Genomic DNA, 19281 nt, shown 5'->3' with positions numbered 1-19281 from the left:
ACAGTTTATTGATTCTCCTCCCAACCCACGAACACTTGCATAAACAACCCAGTGGGAGGGCAGAGAGCGAACAGGGGACACAAAATACACGTTTAAAACCTTCGGGTTATCCTGTAAAGATGAGCAGGTTTGCCGGCGTGCTACGTCGTACGTTTGGAATAGTTCGCGATCACGTCGGGACAGATCATTTGGGGAATAAATATTACTTTATCCCAGAACAGAAGACATGGACTGGTGAGTTAATCCTTGTTGTGCTAAAATTAGCCAGAATTCCTTTATAATCTTCAGACTAATGAAGATAGCTCCAAAAAGCAGAGATGAAACCCTCTTTATTTAATTTAGCCTTTTTCTTGTCGCTGTCACTCCTCCTCTGTCTGTACAGGCTGTGGGTGTTTTCACCACGACAAAACTTAGCTTTTCTTGCCCTGTATGTTTTATATAGCAAGCTATGGGCATTGTGATCTGGTTTAAACAAAGCTTGATGTTTCAGTAACATATTTTGTATTGTGCACGTGCCACCGCTCTCCCGTCATTCCTAAAATGTGCTGTTGCTGATATGACTTTACCTTTACCCTTTCACCCTGTAGTATAAAAATATCACCACTAGATGGAGCAACCGCCTCAATAAGAGCACTCCCTTTTCAGTGATTTTAATAAGATTTATTAGTCTGTATTTAATGTAGCTCACTGCGGTTAAGATTTTACTCACAATCATGTGGCAAAACGATGGCAGCTCCACTGTCAATGGCCTTCAAAGAGGAAAGAGACCTCCACTGTTGGTGGTGGAAATGATTATTTGTCTGTGATGAGGATTTAGAAGGAGGTCATATATCCCTACTGAGGCATGGCAGTGCTACAGTATCTAATGCTCAAGCCAAGCAACAGAACTGTGTCATCAGGCTTATCCATGGTGGGATGCCAATGGTGTCCCTCACACTGTCTCTGACTGTTAGAAGGCCAAGGACGTGCTCGTTGGCCTTGCAGACTCAATGTCTGGGCTTACTGTGAGTCCTTGCCCAGTTGTCCTGTCTTTCTCATTTGGGTGTCTTAAAGAAGTGTGTCTGGGACAGGAAGATGGTGAGGTGTAGGCCATTATGATGACGCATCTCAGTAAAGCGAAAGGAGGTTTGTTGGCACCCTGGAACAGGGGCCTTTCTTCATTTGAGAAACACAACGCTTGTTTTTTGTATGGTGTTTACAAGAAAGAGACACTGACATAACTGACTGTTGCTTTTACCATTTGACAACAAAAACACATTGTGGAAATTTCCGGTAAACATGTGTCATACCCATACTTGCGCATGAACTTGTTTTTGGGGAAACATAGTGATGCACTACGTGTGCGTAAATCTTGTCTTTCCTAGTTTAACTCATTACCAGAATCCAGGCTAGAAATCCTTCTTCCCCTCCCTTTACCATGTTAAATTATCAGCAGCAGGGGTCCAACCCAGACTGTAGGCCACAGGTCAGGGGTCACAGGTCAAATGGCATGGCCTTTGCCTGCTCCAGACATGATACCGCTGGTTAACCAGCCACAGACTTTTGGCTTATTAGTAATAGAGGGTTATGATATCTGCCAAAATTATTATGCCTGAGCAGGGTTCACTCCCATTCCAGGCACTGTATTTGTCTGATCAGGGGACTGTACTACACAGCAGTAATCTGGGAATAATCACATGAAATGCTTGTTTTTGTCTCCCTCTCTTGGTGCCACATTATACAACTTAGATAAAGTCTTTCCTTGACTAGCATAGGCTGAATAGATATCATACAGTGCATACATTCAGTGGTACTTTTCTCAGAGGTCGGAACCAAGCTTTTTGTATTTTTGTTTTGCTGGAGAGGGACTGACCTCTGGCAGTTTGCAAGCCTGGTTTCTTTCTGACTGAACTTGACTTTGTGTTTCACCTTTTCTCAGCAGTTTGCGGGGGAAAACTTGCACCCACCTCGTATTTATAATTCATTACAAGGCTGCTCCTCCACCCCTGGCTGTCAGACTATTCAAATGAGACATCACAGAAGCCCATTTTCTAGCACGCTACAGGCTACCGTATCCACTGTCCAATCACAATGACTGACACTGTGGAGAGGCTAGCTGGCCTGTAGAAAAACTGGTTCCGAACAAACACACACACATACGCAGACTCGTATATACATTCATAATAAACAAATAGAAATATATGGTGCACACATTTGCCTCTTTTTTTTTCTGCCACTCACCCCGTTCAGCCTTGTGGAAATAAAGCAGATGCATTATTCAGTCCATATGTCTTGCTAAAGCGAGCTCTTTTTGATCTTAAACTGATAGGCCAAGCGTGGGCTCAGGGCCTTAAGGCATAGACCGCAGGGCTTTCCACTGCAGCACATGAGTAGTGGTTAAAGTAGGTGAAGAGTCTCTCTCCTCTTCCCCTCTCTCTCTCTTTCTCAACTCTGCCTACTTCTTGTATTCATTTGTCCATCCCTAGTGTTCAGTCAATCCCTCTCTACCTTTATCCATGCCTTGCTGCTCCCATTTTCTACCTCTCTCAATCTGTTAACTTTAGAAAACTGGGGCGTAAGCAATTCCGTGTGTGGTAGGCTATGTATGAGGACGATAATGGCTGCTAGGATAGAAAAATAAAAGGAAAAACTTCTTGTTTTATGTGAATCTGTCCTATCTGATCTCAACAACTGCCCAGATTTCTCCTGAGGTTGACCTCTTCATTTGCCTCCAGTTAGTCCTTCCTTCCCTTGCCCCTCCCCTTCGTTGCTGCCTCTCGGTTTTCCTCCTTTGAAGCCAGTCCAGTGAAGATTTCTATTCACAACATTAGAGTAGTTCAGCAGTGTGGAGGGCTAGACCCAGCAGAGAGCTCTCTATCCCCCTCTCCTCAGATGCTGCTGCACATCAAAATGAAAAGGCCTGAGTCTGAAGTACACGCCTAGAGAGGGAGAATGTCTGTCTCTGTCTTTAGAAAAGGTCCAGCTAAAGAGGCCTACTGTGTGCGGCTGCGCCATAGAGAGAACTATGCTATAGGCTATGGAGCCTCAGTGATTGTTGTCTATGGCAGGGCTACAAGAGAAAGCCACTGGCAATCTGGCCACTGGTCTTTAGAAGGTCTTTGCCTTGGTGTTGGCTCCATAGAGCTGAATAGAGAATCTATATTCTTCTCTCTTTCTGTATGCGTCTGTCCCCCAGGCCCAGCTCGGCCTCACACTGCATGGGGCGCCATGTCATGCTGCCCAGATGAAAGCAAAGCATTCTGTGGATGGGCTCGTTCGTCTTCAGCAGTGGGCCTGCAGCTTTGACGCCTGCCTTCCCTCCCTTTATTTAGGAAGAGAGGCGCGCTGACATTATCGGCCGCTGCAGGCACATTTGAAAATAATTGCCTGTATGATTGCTATTTTTCTTACCTCTTTGAGGAGGTGTAGCCTTTGTCTTGGAATCAATGGCTGCTCAATACTGGACAGGGGAAAGGCAGTTTCCTTTCATGTCTCAGTGAAAAGGATGTATTTTTAGCGCTATTCATTTTAGCAGTGTGTGCCATGCAGTTTTAATCTATTGGTCCTCTCCACTGTGTGGAGAATGGAAGGGATTCAGAGGTTCTTCAGAGGTGCGCCACGCTGTTGCAGAGAAAAGATGCATTGACTTGTCGTCCTATCACTATCCCTCTCTCTTTGTCTATTATTTATTTGATTCCCCAGCTCTGTTCTATGAAGTGAAAAACTGAAAAGGCCTCAGTTCTGCTATTTCAGGATGGGTGACTCTGGGGACTGAGGGAGGAGGTGTGTGTGTGTGTGTTGTTGTACTAGTGTGTGCATCTGTGATTGTGTACATGTGTTTGTGTGGCATTGCAATAACACACTGTGTGTGTGTGTGTGTGTGTGTGTGTGTGTGTGTGTGTGTGTGTGTGTGTGCGCGCGCGCGCATTTGTATCTGCTTTGTATTTAGAAAAAAAAAAGAAAATTCTGCGATTGTGTGTTTTCTCTCCACTTCATGCCCAAACACACTTAACACAACAACAGATGGCTGTGTGTCATCAGAGCGTTGATTCAAGCCGCATATTTCCATGGAAAGAGTCACAGCGGAGAGAGACGAGGGTCCAAATGGCTGTTTATTCTGCCACAAGTCATCCCTAGGGTGTGATGAAGGAAGGTCTATCCTACAGTAGGACACCAAGTCAGTGTTTACCATGGAACGGCTATGTCCAGAACTGCTACAGTAAATCATGTTAATTGATCAGCAGCTTTGCAATGCATGGGGTTTAAATGAAGGTTGTTTAATCATTATAGGGAAACCAAGTGGGTTTAGCTCATCTTGCTGTATACTGATTGCCAAGTCTGTATTTGTGTTGTGTATGTGGGGGAACATCATGGAGTGGCTTAACAACTTCATTAAAAAGGCATTTGAAAAGATAGATGCTGAAAATGAGAAACAGGCACATTTATTTCTTATGGTAGAACATTACAACTGGGCCTAGCTCCAATATCACTACTTTAAGCATTTTGCCGTTCTATTAAACTCCAACTGTGTCACAACATACACATTTTATATGAATGCGATTGTTTGTGCCTCTTGCAAACTGATTTGCTGTTTGACGAGCAATCATGGACAGTTGATGATGCCATTGCCAACAGAAGGAAGATAACAAATTAATCAAATTAATTCTTCCATTTGGCCCGGATGTGATTCATTGTCCAATGCATTCATGTCTCTCTCTCTGGTCAGATGGCCAGCAAGATGTTTTGACACCTTGGGGCTCCTTGTCTGTCAGAAACTCAGCGAGAAAGACTGACAGACAGACCGACACACAAGCAGACATCTCCTGGAGCCCACCGCTGCTTATTCAATTCAGAATATTATAATAAAGCAGACAGGCAGAGAGAAATAAGGCTAGGAGTAAGGGAGGAAAGATAAGGCAGAGGGAGACTCACAGAGGGTGGAAAAGAAGGTGGGGTATAGAAAGTGAGTGACAAAGAACAAGGGGGATGCTGACATATGGGGTGAAATTATAGAGTGGGGGAAGAATGGAAAGAATGAAAGTGAAAGGAGGGTTTCTGACAGAAAGAGGGTGAAATGAGTGGGTGGAACAGGCAGACAGATAGAGGGGGAGAGAGAGAAGGTGGAGGTAGGTTAATGGAGAGAGAGAGTTAGGGGGCTGAAGGTGCAATGGAAGGAAAAGGAAGGGGGTTGGATGAGAGTGATGGAGGTGAATAGAAAGGGGTGGACAGCTTGGTGTATGGACATCACATGCATGGGCCTCAGAGGAGCCGTGGAGGAAGGAGGGAGGGTCCACACCGCTCCACAGCCTCACAAAGGACGCTGACTTCCTGGCTCGCCACGGTCCTTTTTTGTACCCCATCGGGCAGGGAAGAGACTTCAAGAGGATGGGTGGTCTTAAGTGGAAGGGGCTAAAGTATCCCTTCCACCCTCAAGTACGCCTGCGTTTAGTTAAAAGTAACACACAGGGGAAATCAGAGTATTCTTTTCAGCATGTTATTACTTTTTATATGAATTATTCTCCTCTGTTCTGCCGTGAGTTGCTCAAGCCTCAGCGGGATCGACAGCAACAGGGACAAACAGAAATGAGGGCTGAATAAAAAACCCTAACAGCAGCAGCAGCAGCAGCAGGCCTACTTTATGCCTAAGCTCCTCCTCTCATCAGAACTGATGCGAAACAACGGCCGGCCTTTTCCCTATAAACCTCATCCCACGTCACTGGGCTTAGGGCTAATGGGTAACCATGGTTACAGGCCTCACACATCCCCTCCATTTTTTTTTTTTACAAGGGAAAGAGATTGGAGGAAGAGAGAGACAGACAGAGAGAAGGAGAGGGTGTCAGTATTGGTACCTGGTTGCCCTTGTATCACTGATGCTTATCGGATCACTCCGTCTTCATAAAGCTGACCATTACCATGCACGTGTTGGTCCCCCCGTCCCTCTCCATAACACAGCTCAGCTGGAGAGGAATAAACTAGGCTCAGTCCAGGCTGATGGGCTCGCTGCTTCAGAATGGCTTTTTCTTCCAAAACAGTGTCAGGCCTGAAACTGCTTTACCTCATGTAACCATGAAGACTGAGAAAGCTGCTGTCTGTTGAGAGGGAGAGCTGGCGTTGGATGCCATGCTGTTGCAGGTGGTGCAGTCTATTCAGAGACAAGTGAACGTGGTGTTTCTCCGGATAGACATTTCTGTTGATGTGTGAGGAGACCATCGACGGCATGTAGGTCCATCAGTGGGAGCCAGATGCAGAGAGCTCACTCTGTTCTGTCTTATCTGAGTATTGTTTTTAGGGCTCTCCTTACCCAGATGTTGCCAATGGAGGTGTGTTCCCCTGACATCTGTGTCTGTAATCAAAGACAGAGTGCACACCGTGAGAGAGACAGCCCAAGACACCCGGAATGACATTGTGGAGGTGAAAAACCTCTCAGGTCGCCCCCAGCAGTACTCACCTGGGAGCTGATGTGTGAAGTTGGGGGGGTTTGTATGTGTGAGTGTGTGAGTGTGTGAGTGTGTGTGTGTGTGTGTGTGTGTGTTGAAGCAGGTGATGGAGTTTAGTGGGGTGTGTTCAGGGTTCAAAGAGCACCCCTCGGAGCGCATCACGTCTTATTCTAACGAACGGGGAAGGATAAGCGTACCTGCCGTTTGATTGGCTCCCGATCTGGCTGCCACGGCAACCCCTCACCCATCCTGCCTCCCTGTCTCCTCCCTTCCTTCCCCCCTCCCGGTTCCACAGCTAGGCTCACAGATGAGTCGCGCTCAGACAGGTGAGATGGCTCATGAATATTTATGTGGTGGGATTTCATTCCTCCTGCCGCTGGCCCCTCCCCCTCTCCAACGCAGCGCTGCGTTTGTCCTTCACGGTAAGAGGCAGCGTCCTCGCTCCTGTCCCTCAGGTTAATCTGCCTGCTCTCTAGCCAGTGTGTGTGTGTGTGTGTGTGTGTGTGTGTGTGTGTGTGTGTGTGTGAGTGTGAGTGTGTAACTGGTAAGTAGGTTTCCCCTAGTGAGTGATGAGAAGGCAGACCTGTCACAAGGGGGCCCGCTGGGATAGAGAGCTCCCAACACAACACTCTCGCTCTCTCGCTCTCTCTTTCTCTTTCTAGGTGGGGCAGAAGGAAGGTGGGTGCAGGTCTGAACTGTGAAGCAGAAAGATAGCTCTTACCCAGTGTGATGACTGTCAGTGTCAGGAATCCTAAAGACAATATGAAGCCACTATTAAACATTAAGACTATCTAATTCACATAGTTCAGTAAACAATCAGTAGTGACTGTATTGATAATCAACTGATCTTGAAAAAACAAAACAATTACTGGTTAAATCGTCTTAATGTTAAGATTTTATTCATCATTTTATTCTATCATGTAATTGGAAATTGAACATTTGACAAAGAAAGAAACTTTGGTTTTGACACAAATGTGTGATTACCAGCTGGCCTATAAAATGAATATAACTGACAAGACTTTACTTAAATTTTAGAGACTAAATGGTACACCAGTTAATATGAAAAAGAATATATGAATGGTTAAATGTTTGTGGGGTCTTTTTTGTGTTTGTTTTGTGATTTGAACAGCTGTAACATTTACTAACTACAGCTTTTAAATATGAAGGGTTTACTGCTTTTCTCCATTTTATATCATTGTAAAAAACATACTTTTGGGTTGTTGTTTTTAGCTGTTGGTCAGACAAAGTAGGCAAATAGTTTTCACTTTGGGCTCTGCTAAGAAGACTAAATTGTCAGTCAATTAATAGATGTCTGTCTTTGTTTGTGTTCTGGTAGGTTGTTTGATTACAAAAATCTTTAAAAATTGTTATAGATTCATTAGTAATGGTAGTAATCAGCCCCTTGTGCTGAGATATCATTATACAAATAATGTGCCAGCCCAGCCAATTCTGTTATGCTACATTACTTGAAAAGTAGGGCTATACCCAGTAATTGCATTCTTTAATAAACCCAATGTCCACAAGTAGGGTAGTTGCTGTTTTTAATCTCGCACATTTGTTTTAACTAATTCTTATATCAGCTCCTGTGAGGTAATTCGATTTTTTTCCAAAGATGTGGCGTGTTTCTTTTGAACCTTTGTAGCAGAATGTATACATCCCTGTTTTTCCTTCAGTTGTCCCAGATCACAGATTACCAAGAGAGCAAGATTCACCCCAATCAGACTGACAAGCCTCCTCCCAATGCGTATGTGGTGGGAGGATCAGCCCTGTTTCATAAATATATGTACATACTGTATTTGTTATTCAAATCCAAGGATAAAAGCCGTGGTGGAAGGGGTTTAGTCATGCTGCAAAAGCAAGAAGACAAGAGGAGAGCCATGTTGGAGTGTGACAGAGAGAGTAGAGGGGGAGATGCAACCTAGCGGAGAGAGATAGAGACAGAGGAAAAAGTGGGTGCCTCTCGTTATGCTTATTAGTTAGGCATTAGCTGGAGCTAAGCACATTGCTTGTGGGGACTGTATCATAATTGTACCATTTCAGTCCGCTGCCACCCACACCCAATGCAAATATGGATACGATCTGTTTATAATTAGCATACCTGTTAAATGTATTTGTTAGTATTGCCTAGAGAACACAGCCTTTTGTTGGCTGGCAGTTGTTTTTGTTCTGCTATCGTGGGGGTTTTTCTAGGAAACAGTTTCTCAGAAGGCATTTTAAAGCATACATGTAAACAAATGTGAGGATCATAGAATGTGTTTTACACATTGCTTGGCCTGCTTTGCAGATAAGGTGAGAGAATGCAGTGTTTTTTTGTCAGACCTGGATATCAGAAAAGTAAAGCTGCAGAGCCAGTGAGGCCCCCTATAGTGACAATCTAGTGGGAACCAAAGCAGAACCAAAGCAATACTAGCCTAATTAGCTGACCTGATTACTATATAGGCTGGATAAAGTATGGAAAGGAATCATCCTCATAATTACAGAACAGCACATGCATGAAAAGTGTTTTTGTCTCCATTACAATTCATTTAAAACCAAACAGATAAACTTTTATGAAGATGACACAGGCAAAGCAGCAACACAGCCTCCCGTATACACACTTAGCCACTTTTGGGTGCCATCATTCATCCATCCCTGTGCCATAGCTATCTGTTATGGCTGAGGTAAACATTAAGGCCATCAGTCTGCGGTGTGCATGGAGGTGGTTGCCTCCATTTGTCCATGTCCAGTCAGCTGCGGAGAAACGGTGATGGAATCCTGACAGATTGTCTGTGTTTTGGAGCGTGTTGTTTTCCTTGCCCATCCATTTCTCTCCTCCTAGCCATGTTTGCCATGCATCATCACTCTCTCTCTCTCTCCCTCGCCCTCCTTCTACCTCCTCCTTCCGTGCCTCATCATTTCTCAGAGGGATGGAGCGATGGATGGACATCCGGCTACCTTAGAGGAGAAACTATGGAAACACAGCACTTGTTATTAGTGAAGCACCACACAAAGACACAACACAACTGGCTCTTTTTAATTCTCTCGCTCTCTCTCTTATTCTGTCTCTATTGCCCACCACCCCCCACCTCTACCTCCGTCTCCATGTCATTGTGTGCCAGCCAAACTTGTCTAATCAGCAGATTCGACCAAAATAATTGGCGGTGGCCTTGCTGCTAGCGAGCGTCGTGCTGTATACAGATAGGGAAAGGAGCACTTAATATTCCACGCAGCTCGTGCCTCTCCTGTTCTCTGTGATATCTGACCTCTTTTGTCTCCTGCTCGGCTTGATGTTGATTTTGGAGGGCATTGTTAGCCGGAGCGCTGTGATTGGAAGAGGTTGTCAGTGAGGGGGGCTGTGGTTGGTTGGGTTAAAGGGACGTTGATTTGCATAAAGGCTTAGCCCAGATTTGGAGCCACTCAGCGAGATCTGAGGAGAAGGGCCCGAGGGCCACGAGGTAATCATCCATGGCCTGTCACAGTGCTGTCATCCCTCTGTGTATTTGTGTGTCTGTGCGTCCGTCTGTATCTGTGTGTCTGTGCGAGCAGGAGACAGAGAGCATTGTGTCTGCGCCTCTTTGTGTTTGTTTGTATTCCTTTGCATTTTGTATGCATCATTGTTGAGCATCTCCATCTCACTCTCGTCTTTTTCTCTCTTTTTTTTTTTTCGTTTCCCAGGAAGGCCCGTCCGTGCCAAGCGGATGGTAGTGGCAGCCAATCCTACAGAATATGAATATATAGAAGGCAGCATACCGATGGAATGGGACGGTAAGTCTGGACTGCAGCATCGCTGTTACATATTTTAACTATCACTACCATGGATAAATGACAATGTTAACAAAAGAGCTACCCAGCAGAGTACACAAAGTGCTGCAAAATAAAATGGAATAACAAATTCATAGCTGCATCTATTGGGGCCTAGACTAATCCATTGATTTTCTTCTTTTTTTATCATACTGCGAGATGGGGGTTGGGAAAAGCGTATTCATGAGTTTATCAAAGACGCCTTCTGCTGGTGTTATACAACCGTACCATAAAATAGTGTTTCAAATTTCTTACAACTGGATACAAACTGTTCCCTCTGTCTCAGACTGGCTTTATCCACCTTAAACCCCTCATCCTGCTTCGCCCCATCCCTCATGCATTTTCATCAGGATGCAAATAAGAAAGGGATAAAAGAGGCCCAGAATCCCTGCGCTAGCTGGAGGAAGAGTTAGAAAATCTCTCTCTCTCTCTTTCTGGCTCCCTTTAACCTGCTCTGCTGTGCAGCCAGCTCAGCCAAAATAGAGCTCCTTAAAAAGAAAAAAAGAAGAGAGAGAGATGACAGACAGACACAGTTCTACTCAGGAGGAGAAAGAAGGACACTGATGAGGCACTGATGGAGAATGGCAGTGTGTACTTTCAAATTCAAAGATCAGAGCAGATCCACACTTTCTCTTCTGAGACACAACACTCAGTGGCCCTGCTCTGCCTAGACTGAAGCAGTATCAGTGTTTTGAGTTTATCATGTGGATAACTTGGATGTTTTACCATTCCGCATTTCTCCCTATAGCTTGATTTAGTGAAATGAAACAAAACAAACTGAAAACCCTGGATACATTTTCCCAACTAGCATGTTTTTTCAGTAGTTGCACCGAGCTACTGTAGTGCCCTGAAACTCAGTGATGCTATAGCCACAGCCTTTAAATATGACTGCAGGTTTTGTTTGTGCAGCACATGTTTGTGTGGGTGTTCTCACTCTTCTTTTTTTTCCCCTCCTCTCTCCTCCTCCTCCTCCAGCCTGGATCCGAGGCAGACGGAAGGAGCCCCCCTCCGTTGAGGTATGTCTCCCCCCAGCCTCCCCGCTGTGCTGATGGTTAGACTCTGGGGGACTGGTTACAAGGGAGGGAAAGAAGCAAAGACAGAGAGGAAAGGCTTTGATTTGTTTTATCTTACAGTTTCGAACTGAATCCAGGAACTTTGGGGGACAGGTGTTAAAATAAACAGCAGCTGAAGTGCATTGATGGCGAGACAGAGAGCAAAGACAGCCTCTGAACAAGGGGCTCACTGACACCATGTCCTAGTTTACTTTCTTTTTTCCAGCAAACGCCTGCATCTCGGCTTTTTGTGTTTTATTTCTGGCAGTCTCCAGAATGGGAATGGTGAAGGAGTGCAGTTTTTCCCCTCGTGTACCTCTCACTGGGTTTATTGCTCTTTAAATGTGAGAATGCTGGAAATGATTTGGCCAGCGAAATGTGGGTCTATAGGAAATCCCTTGGAAGGCCAATACCCAGGCACTCTTTCTATCTCTCTGTCCTCTCTCCCTGCCAGTGGCCAATGCCATCCCCTGCCTCTATTGCCAGAACATTCTCTTCCAATTTTCTGCCTTGCGTCTGCCCAATAGCTGCCATCGACAGCTGGACAGTGTTGATGTGGCCAAGGCTTCACTCCCAGCACATTACCCTACCCCTTGTCACGCTCCCTCTCTTCCCGGTCCAAGCCGACATAAATTGATTGGATTAAATCCTGTCATTAACAGGCTGGAAAAGCAGCTCAGTATGTTTGTCTCCCTCCCCAAAGCGGGGTTTTTTGGCCACGGCTCTCCCCTCTCTTTTCCAGTCCTTCAATTCTGCCAGCACACAACAGCATTATGCCCAGTCCTCCCCTCCTTTTTGGTTTCCCATGCTAGGGAGAGGCTAACATCACTGGACACTAGCTGTGGCTCAAGTGGGTAACTATTCTACTGGTGGACTATGTTCAGGTTATAATTGTTTCCATGAGCTGGAATGGTTGTTTATATTGCGAATGCCTCCTGTCATGTTAGTTTACCAAACCGTTCCAAGCACTACATTTTTAACCAGGGTTTATTGGACCAATATAGGTTAACTGAATGCGCTCGTTCTTTTTCTAGTAAATGCCCTACTTCATACTCGACAGATACACACATTTGTTCCTGGAAGCTGTCCAGTTTCAGCCAGCTTCATGCCTTTTCTACTTTTGACTAGAGAGCAGTTGCCTTTTTGTGCCTTGCTCTAAGACACAACAGAGGTAGTTGATTAAAAAATTATCACTGGTTCAGCTTTGCAGGAGGTTCCAGTAAGTAATCTTGTAGCCACTCTCCATTTTCTCACAATACCCAAAAATGTAATATATCATGAAATATATCAATATTATTATACAAAATTACATATACCATGATTTATGATTTTTTCACCCACCCCTAAAGTCCAGTATTTATATATGGTGTCACAGACTACAAGTAATATCAGGGTATCTGCTAGAATGGCCTCAAAAGGTATTAAAAAGTCTTGAATTTCGTTCACAAAAGTCTTGAATATTTTTTCTTGCCTGCCATAGACTGTAACATTAGTTACAAGTTTTTTATGTATGTTGTTGCGGGCTGTTGGGACACTGGGATTGTTATGGCATTGGATTGCATGTGCAGCAGGCTGTTCAATCCTTTTTTGTGGAGTTTCAATCAAACCTGTAGCAAACACTGCTATCCACAGTAGATAGGACACTCATCAACTCATAATGTGGTGTTCTTTTTTACAAAAACTTATATTATTTCATTTTGAATTGGTTAATCCATCCACCAATCTTCTGTCACTTATCTGTGTCCAGGTCACCTTACTTTATTAATTATATTACTAGGAATTATTGTTATATATAACTGGGAAGTATTGACAAAAATGTCATATGAATGTCAATAAATTAATGTAATCATTCTAGGCAATATCGTTCCTACTGGTTTTCCATCATTCTTTGACTGGTATGACCATGAAAAAGATATTAAATTGCACTCTATGTGGTAGTCTTACATTTAATTTAGTGAAAACTCCAGAAACCCTGAATATGCATGCATGTCCACCTGTGTCTGTTTTATAGGAGCTCCTGAAGAATGAGTCTTACAGAGAAGAGATCAAACTGAAGGCCAAGGAGGTGGAGGAGAAAGATCTGGCCCTACAGGCCAAGGAGTACGAGGAAGGTCTGGTGGCGACTCCTGCAAAGACTTTGGCCCAGGGCCATGCAGCCGCCACCAGCTTTGGCAAGCAGGAGATCAGCGAAGACCCCACCAGCACTGCAAACACCTTCCAGCCTGGCTCCTGGATGCCCAAGAAATAGACAGAGACAACCACATACACTGTGGCGGCAGTGCAATGTAATACAATCAAATATAAAAATAATAACTGCTACCTATGTGAAACTCACTTTTAGTAGTGTCTTTGAAATTTAATGTTAGAAGAACCTTTCAGTATAATGCAATCCAAGTCAACAACACCTCAAACTATGATCTCAGAAATTAAGTTTAATCAACTCCTCTCTGACTCAGTCTCAAGTAATTCAGCATTATACGTTTCACAGAGGAAGTATTTATTTCAAGGCTGTTTTATTGGACTGTATTACATTATACGAGGGTTTCTATTTTTCCAGTCCCTCAGTGTATACTTTATATACACAAGACAATAACATTCACTCATCCTGAAGCTGACTATAAGTGACCACAATGATTTAATGTAGCTGAAAGGTCTGTTAATAGAGCAAAGAAAAGCTGAACTGGTTGTACTTAAATGACTTAGTAGTCATTAAGTACACCAAATATAAATATACTGTATCATGTTTAAAAGATGTTGTAAGAAATAAGTTCTAATAAATTGTGACTTCTAATTATGTCGAAATTGATTCTTTACCAGTAAAATAAATTGACAGAGATAAGTAGAAAATGTTTTCAATCCAAGCTGACTGAAAGTATTCAGCTATGCCCAAAGAAAGTGTGCAGTACTTTTAAACATCCCTTCGAGAACAACCCTTGTTAACATTGTAAAGATGAAAAGTATTGTTTGTTGAGGGAGCACATGGAAAAGACTTTGTTTAATCCTGTGGGAATATGTAGATAAAATCCCTGTTAACTCTACATTAAACTCTGATATCAGATAAGATGGTGCCATGAAACTATAGTTACATGAGTACTGTGTTAATGCTTCAAGTCAAAATAATGAATAATGTTACAGTACATTGATCTCTAGTTCTTTCACTTGAGGTCAGAGTACATGTTAGCCACAGAGTTGCTGATGAAAGTTCAGCATAGTTACAGATACTTGCTGAAAGAGCAGCATGAACTAGGATCCTGCAGTTGAGAATATGGTCTCCCTGCTTCGTATGATTTTCTAAATGCTCTCAAGAGATGACAGTACACTGAACCCAGGGAGGAATTAAAGTTCAAGAGAAAGAAAAGGGAAAAGGCATAGGCAGAAGTGTGCGCATGTCCACTTGTCTGTATTTAGAATCATCTATTTTAACTGCTTCTATAAAGTTCACAGGTGCTTAGAATCACAGTGCCTATAAAATCTATCCATCCCACTGGACTGTTGAATGTTTTATTTCACAGTCACAGTGAATGTAATTAGTTTTTAATACTAATAAATTTTAAAAAGACAACCAAATTGAAAAACATAAATCTTTGCAAATAGATCTAAATTAAGAACATACAGTATATAAAACACAAAATAATTGTCTGCATAATAATAAAACCTGACAAAAACCTTCAAGTCAATATTTAATAAAGGCACCTTTGGCAGCAAGTTGGGTCTTTTATTTTTTCTGGTTTATGTTTGACCTTCCTGTGCTGCGAGGGATATTTAGTGCCTTAGACATTTTCTTGTATCCTTCTTCTGACTTGTTTGGATGTTACTGTCTTCATACTGTAGTTGTTTTTACAAACTAAGCAGGAGTGGAACTTTGCAGATGCAGGTGTATTTAACCTAAATTCACCTGTCCCAGCCTTATTGTACACTGGTATGTTCATGCATCTTCTAAAGAGAAATCCAGATTTGTGCTAAATTTTGATTAATTGGTTTTCTCTTTCACACCAGAGTCCTTTCTGTCCGAGTACATTAAAAGCATAATTACATGCACTCTAGTTCAATGTTATACCATGAAACAAGAAGGGATGGATTTTTATGTGCCCTGAATTAAAAGCACTTGTTTCTAGTCCAATAATAAATCAACAAAGAGGAAATAAGAATTTCTTATCAACCATGAAAACTTTATTGATTAGAAAGTAGTATTTTGGATATTTTGCAAGTGACTAGGAAAAAGTTCCAGTATGCTCATTACATCGTCAATTCAGCAGAACATGGATGCTAACAATGGAATGCAAGGTGTTGCAACAGCTGCACAATATTATCAGCGGACCTCTGTAAACAAAACATCATACAGATGACCACTGTGCTCTTGCTGACCAAAGTCCCACCGGGACGAGCCTCCTCCGGGCAGTACTGTCCGTCTCAGCACTGTTAGGCCTGTGGGGCCAGTGTCCCTCCTCCTACCCCGGACATGAGGCATAGTGGCCCTGTGCTGACGGTAAGGCTGGGACAAGGAAGGGCACCGTGTCATTATTTGGAATAAGGAGGGCTGTGAGCATGGTGGTTGCTCCTCCTTTTTTTATGCCCTCATTCTACCCTCACAGACTCAGTCTTTCTTGGTCCTCTTGGCCTTGGCTATGTTTTCCTGACGTTTCTGCTTTTTCTTCTGTTCCCGGTCACGTGCCTCGATCATCTTGGCCAGCTTCCAGGACAGCAGTGCACTGGCAATGAAGAGAGGGGTGAGAGCCAGTATGACAGTGGTGAGGAAACCGTAGGGGTCTTTGGCAGCCCACTCCACCACATACTCTGCCCATGCCCGAACGTCAATCATCCTGGTCAGCAACGATGAGGCTTAATCAAACCTGGGAAAGGGTACCAGGAGAGAAAGCAGTGAAAAGCCAGAGCAGTGTGATATGTAGGAAAAAACCAGAGGACCTTCTAACAAAACTGATATTAAGAGTGGGCGACTGGGTGTTATGGATACAATCTACAGTGTATGCAATCTTATAGTCCTCCTGTCAGTAATAATTACAGTCATATAGAGCATTTTCTGGAAAACCAGCTGAGAAAATGAATCGACAGAATTTATTGTCATCAGTTGATCAACTCATTGTCTTTTATTAAGGAAAAATACCAAATATTTGCTGGTCCAAGCTTCTCAAATGTGAGACTTGGTTGCTCTTCTCTCATTTATATAATTGTAAATTGAATATATTTGGGTTTTGGTTACATTGGACTCTCTCTTAAATTGTGGTTAGTCCTAGCCTTAAACCTGATATACACAACCTTTCTAGCTAATCAGCAAATTGACTACCAATTTACCGATTCATTGATGCAAGAAAAAAAACATAAAAATCCCAATATTGCAGGGCTTCCTGATAGCCTAATGGTTAAGGCACATAACTGCAACAGCCATGGTTCAGTTCCAGCCAGGGACCTGTGTTGCCTGTCATAACCCTCTCTTACTTCAGTTATTTCCTGTCTACCTCTTTACTGTCTTATCCAATATTGTAATAAAGCAGTCCTGCTCACTGATTCACAATATGGCCCACAATGACCTAATATACCCAGATATACTAAAAGAACAGCATTATTCATTAGTATTACTAATACAACTATATACAGCAATACTGTATAAACAGTATGGCAAAATCTCTGACAGTTGATAAATTGTCATCATAGATCCAATCCAAACAGATATTCATCAGAATTTCTTGTTCTGAGTAAAACTAGTTATGAAAATGGCTCCGCTGACACTCATCACATTGGGCTGCATGGTCATAGGGAGTTAAAGAGAAGTGGTGCAGTAGTAGTTTTTCAGTCATCCAGGTCATAGGATATCCAGTACTGCTGAATCAAAGGAAACTGGACTTGCTGTGTTGGAGGTTTTTCGTCACTCATTCAAGAGTTGATGAAGCACCTTAGACGAATAACAACACATGTTGTAAGGAAACTTTTAGTAAGGAAGTGTGTAATGAAAGTACAGCTGCTTTGGCTTAAAGACTTTGCAGTTTGATACTAGATGGAGCCATGGACTCTGGAGCCATTTTGAGTCATTTTCAACTGGACCTCTGAAGTAACGTTATTTCAGAACTCTTTCTGGAAGTTACTTAATAACTGTTCCGTACAATTTGTCACAATAAGGTTAGTCAAGACCTACATTACAATGATAGATGATACAGAATAAAATATATATGGTAACTCCGTTTATTATAATTTGATGATTATCGTAAAAATGACAACTGGCCTTGTAAATAGCTGTAACGGTAACGTTAGCTAGCTAAATTAACTTAATTAAGCTAATTCCAAATGAACTCACTGAGATTAATTTAACACAGAAGGCGTAGCTACATTACATTTTTAACACTTTCACGCCATAAGTCATCGTTATCACAATGCTACCAACTGGCATCACTGTCATGACAAATCGAGTCATCACTACGGTTTTACCAAATCTAAATTATTGCTACTTGTAAGGCGCTCCGACTGCTAATGACTACCGGGCTAACTAGCATCAACCCGAGTCGCAGCTAGCATTCGTTAGCTTTAGTCAGAGACAAAACCATTACAAAACATTTATCTTGCTCTGGCAACAGCCTCATACAAAGAAATTAAGAAAACAAATCCACCTTGTCTGCCACTAGGATTAACGCTAGATCTGAATTTCTAAGATGTGTATGAAATATTTAAATTTTTACTAACCTTTGCAACACTACCGTTAGCTAACCCGCCCATCTATAACGGCCTAACTAAAAGGAGCAACAGCACTGACTCTCGTCTAAGTGGCGCAACAACAATGCATAGGAATGTGACGAAACAACGAATACATGTTTTCATATTGGTTAATGTGTTCAAAACGAACTAAATCTAAAATAAACTTACCAAAGTGCAGAGATTGTGTATGTATCCACGATAATAAGTACCAGCTCCTCCCTGTTCCGGGAAGTGTAGCTAACTGGTGACGTTCCTACTTACTGCTCGCTCGTGATTGGATATGACGTTTTCCTTAAAACATGGGAAATGTAGTCCTTTAGCCTTAGAAACTGGATTTATAAACCATCAAAATGCAGAGAAGGCTCCTGCTGCACCAAAAGCATGGATATTTATATAAACTTCTCTCGTTTGGTGACTTTGGAACAACTACTGCCTTTTTATTGATTATAGTTGCCGAAAAATGCATGACTCAAGTCACTGGGCCCCGTGTGCTTTAGTAGTTGTGATGCTCACACAATCTGTGGAGCTTTAGCAATGTGCCAAATGTTTAGTGCAGTGCTTTGGCTATAATAAAACTGTACAGTGGTAATACAAATATTTACTAAGATCATTTAGTGATCTTATGAAGTATTATGCACATTAAACTGCTTGAATGGAACAGAGTAGATGTTTTTAAGAATATCCTGTAAATGTAGTAAACTATACAAAGAATAGACATGCAGAAGAGTGAAAGCATAAATATATATACAGATAGATATATACAGAATGTAATACATTTAAAAGGGCAACAACATCATTTCAATTATAACTATTGTTTTACTTTTAAACATATGTGGCATAATGTGATTTTAAATAACTTTGGAAGAGTTAACCATACTCGGAAATCAAAGACTTTCAGATGTTTTAATTTATTTGGGGTGCATCTTTGTGAGTGAATGAATGTGTGATATATCATGATCAGTTCTGATAATATTAGGAGAGCAGACCTGTGACCAGACAGTTACTGGCCCCCAGATTATCTGTAAAGCACTCTCTTGTCTGTTGATATACTGTCAGAGTTCCCTACAGAAGGAATATGTGTGCCATGAATAATGATTGAAATGAAACATTGGATATATATATTAACAATACAAAACTCAATGTAGTCCACTTTATTACTGGATGCAGAATCAGATGACATGTAGGTGTTGCTGAAACTTCTGATCATGTGTGGAGCTGCTCTGTTTGAAGACTAAAACAAACTATACAGCAATAATGATTAAAAAAAAGCAAAAGGCTCCACTGGCCCTCTGAGAAAGATGACTAACATAACAAAGGAGGACCTGCTGGCT

At 42.4% G+C, this 19281-nt stretch overlaps 2 protein-coding genes across 2 annotated transcripts; one reads left to right on the top strand and one right to left on the bottom strand.

Annotated features, from left to right (window-relative positions):
- Positions 1–70: 70 nt before the first annotated feature.
- ndufaf2 (NADH:ubiquinone oxidoreductase complex assembly factor 2) lies at positions 71–14009 on the top strand. Its single transcript, XM_070904846.1, has 4 exons — positions 71–234; positions 10071–10160; positions 11172–11212; positions 13260–14009. Exons 1-4 carry the CDS (start codon positions 120–122, stop codon positions 13494–13496), a joined length of 483 nt encoding a protein of 160 aa, XP_070760947.1. The 5' UTR covers positions 71–119; the 3' UTR covers positions 13497–14009.
- A 1401-nt stretch (positions 14010–15410) lies between these two features.
- Positions 15411–18182, bottom strand: smim15 (small integral membrane protein 15). Its single transcript, XM_070904772.1, has 2 exons — positions 18119–18182; positions 15411–16098 (listed from the first exon to the last, which is right to left on the bottom strand). Exon 2 carries the CDS (start codon positions 16065–16067, stop codon positions 15843–15845), a length of 225 nt encoding a protein of 74 aa, XP_070760873.1. The 5' UTR covers positions 16068–16098; positions 18119–18182; the 3' UTR covers positions 15411–15842.
- Positions 18183–19281: the final 1099 nt, after the last annotated feature.

Source organism: Enoplosus armatus, chromosome 4, assembly GCF_043641665.1.
Source record: "Enoplosus armatus isolate fEnoArm2 chromosome 4, fEnoArm2.hap1, whole genome shotgun sequence".
NCBI lineage: Eukaryota > Metazoa > Chordata > Actinopteri > Centrarchiformes > Enoplosidae > Enoplosus > Enoplosus armatus.
Note: the sequence above shows the minus strand (reverse complement) of the source record. Positions and strands in the feature narration are given on the sequence as shown.

Excerpts from the sequence above, each read along its gene's own strand:
- ndufaf2 (XM_070904846.1), top strand. The coding sequence starts at position 120 with ATGAGCAGGTTTGCCGGCGTGCTACGTCGTACGTTTGGAATAGTTCGC. Across the intron at positions 235-10,070 it reads AGAACAGAAGACATGGACTG|GAAGGCCCGTCCGTGCCAAG; the intron begins GTGAGTTAATCC and ends TTCGTTTCCCAG. Across the intron at positions 10,161-11,171 it reads CATACCGATGGAATGGGACG|CCTGGATCCGAGGCAGACGG; the intron begins GTAAGTCTGGAC and ends CTCCTCCTCCAG.
- smim15 (XM_070904772.1), bottom strand. The coding sequence starts at position 16,067 with ATGATTGACGTTCGGGCATGGGCAGAGTATGTGGTGGAGTGGGCTGCC.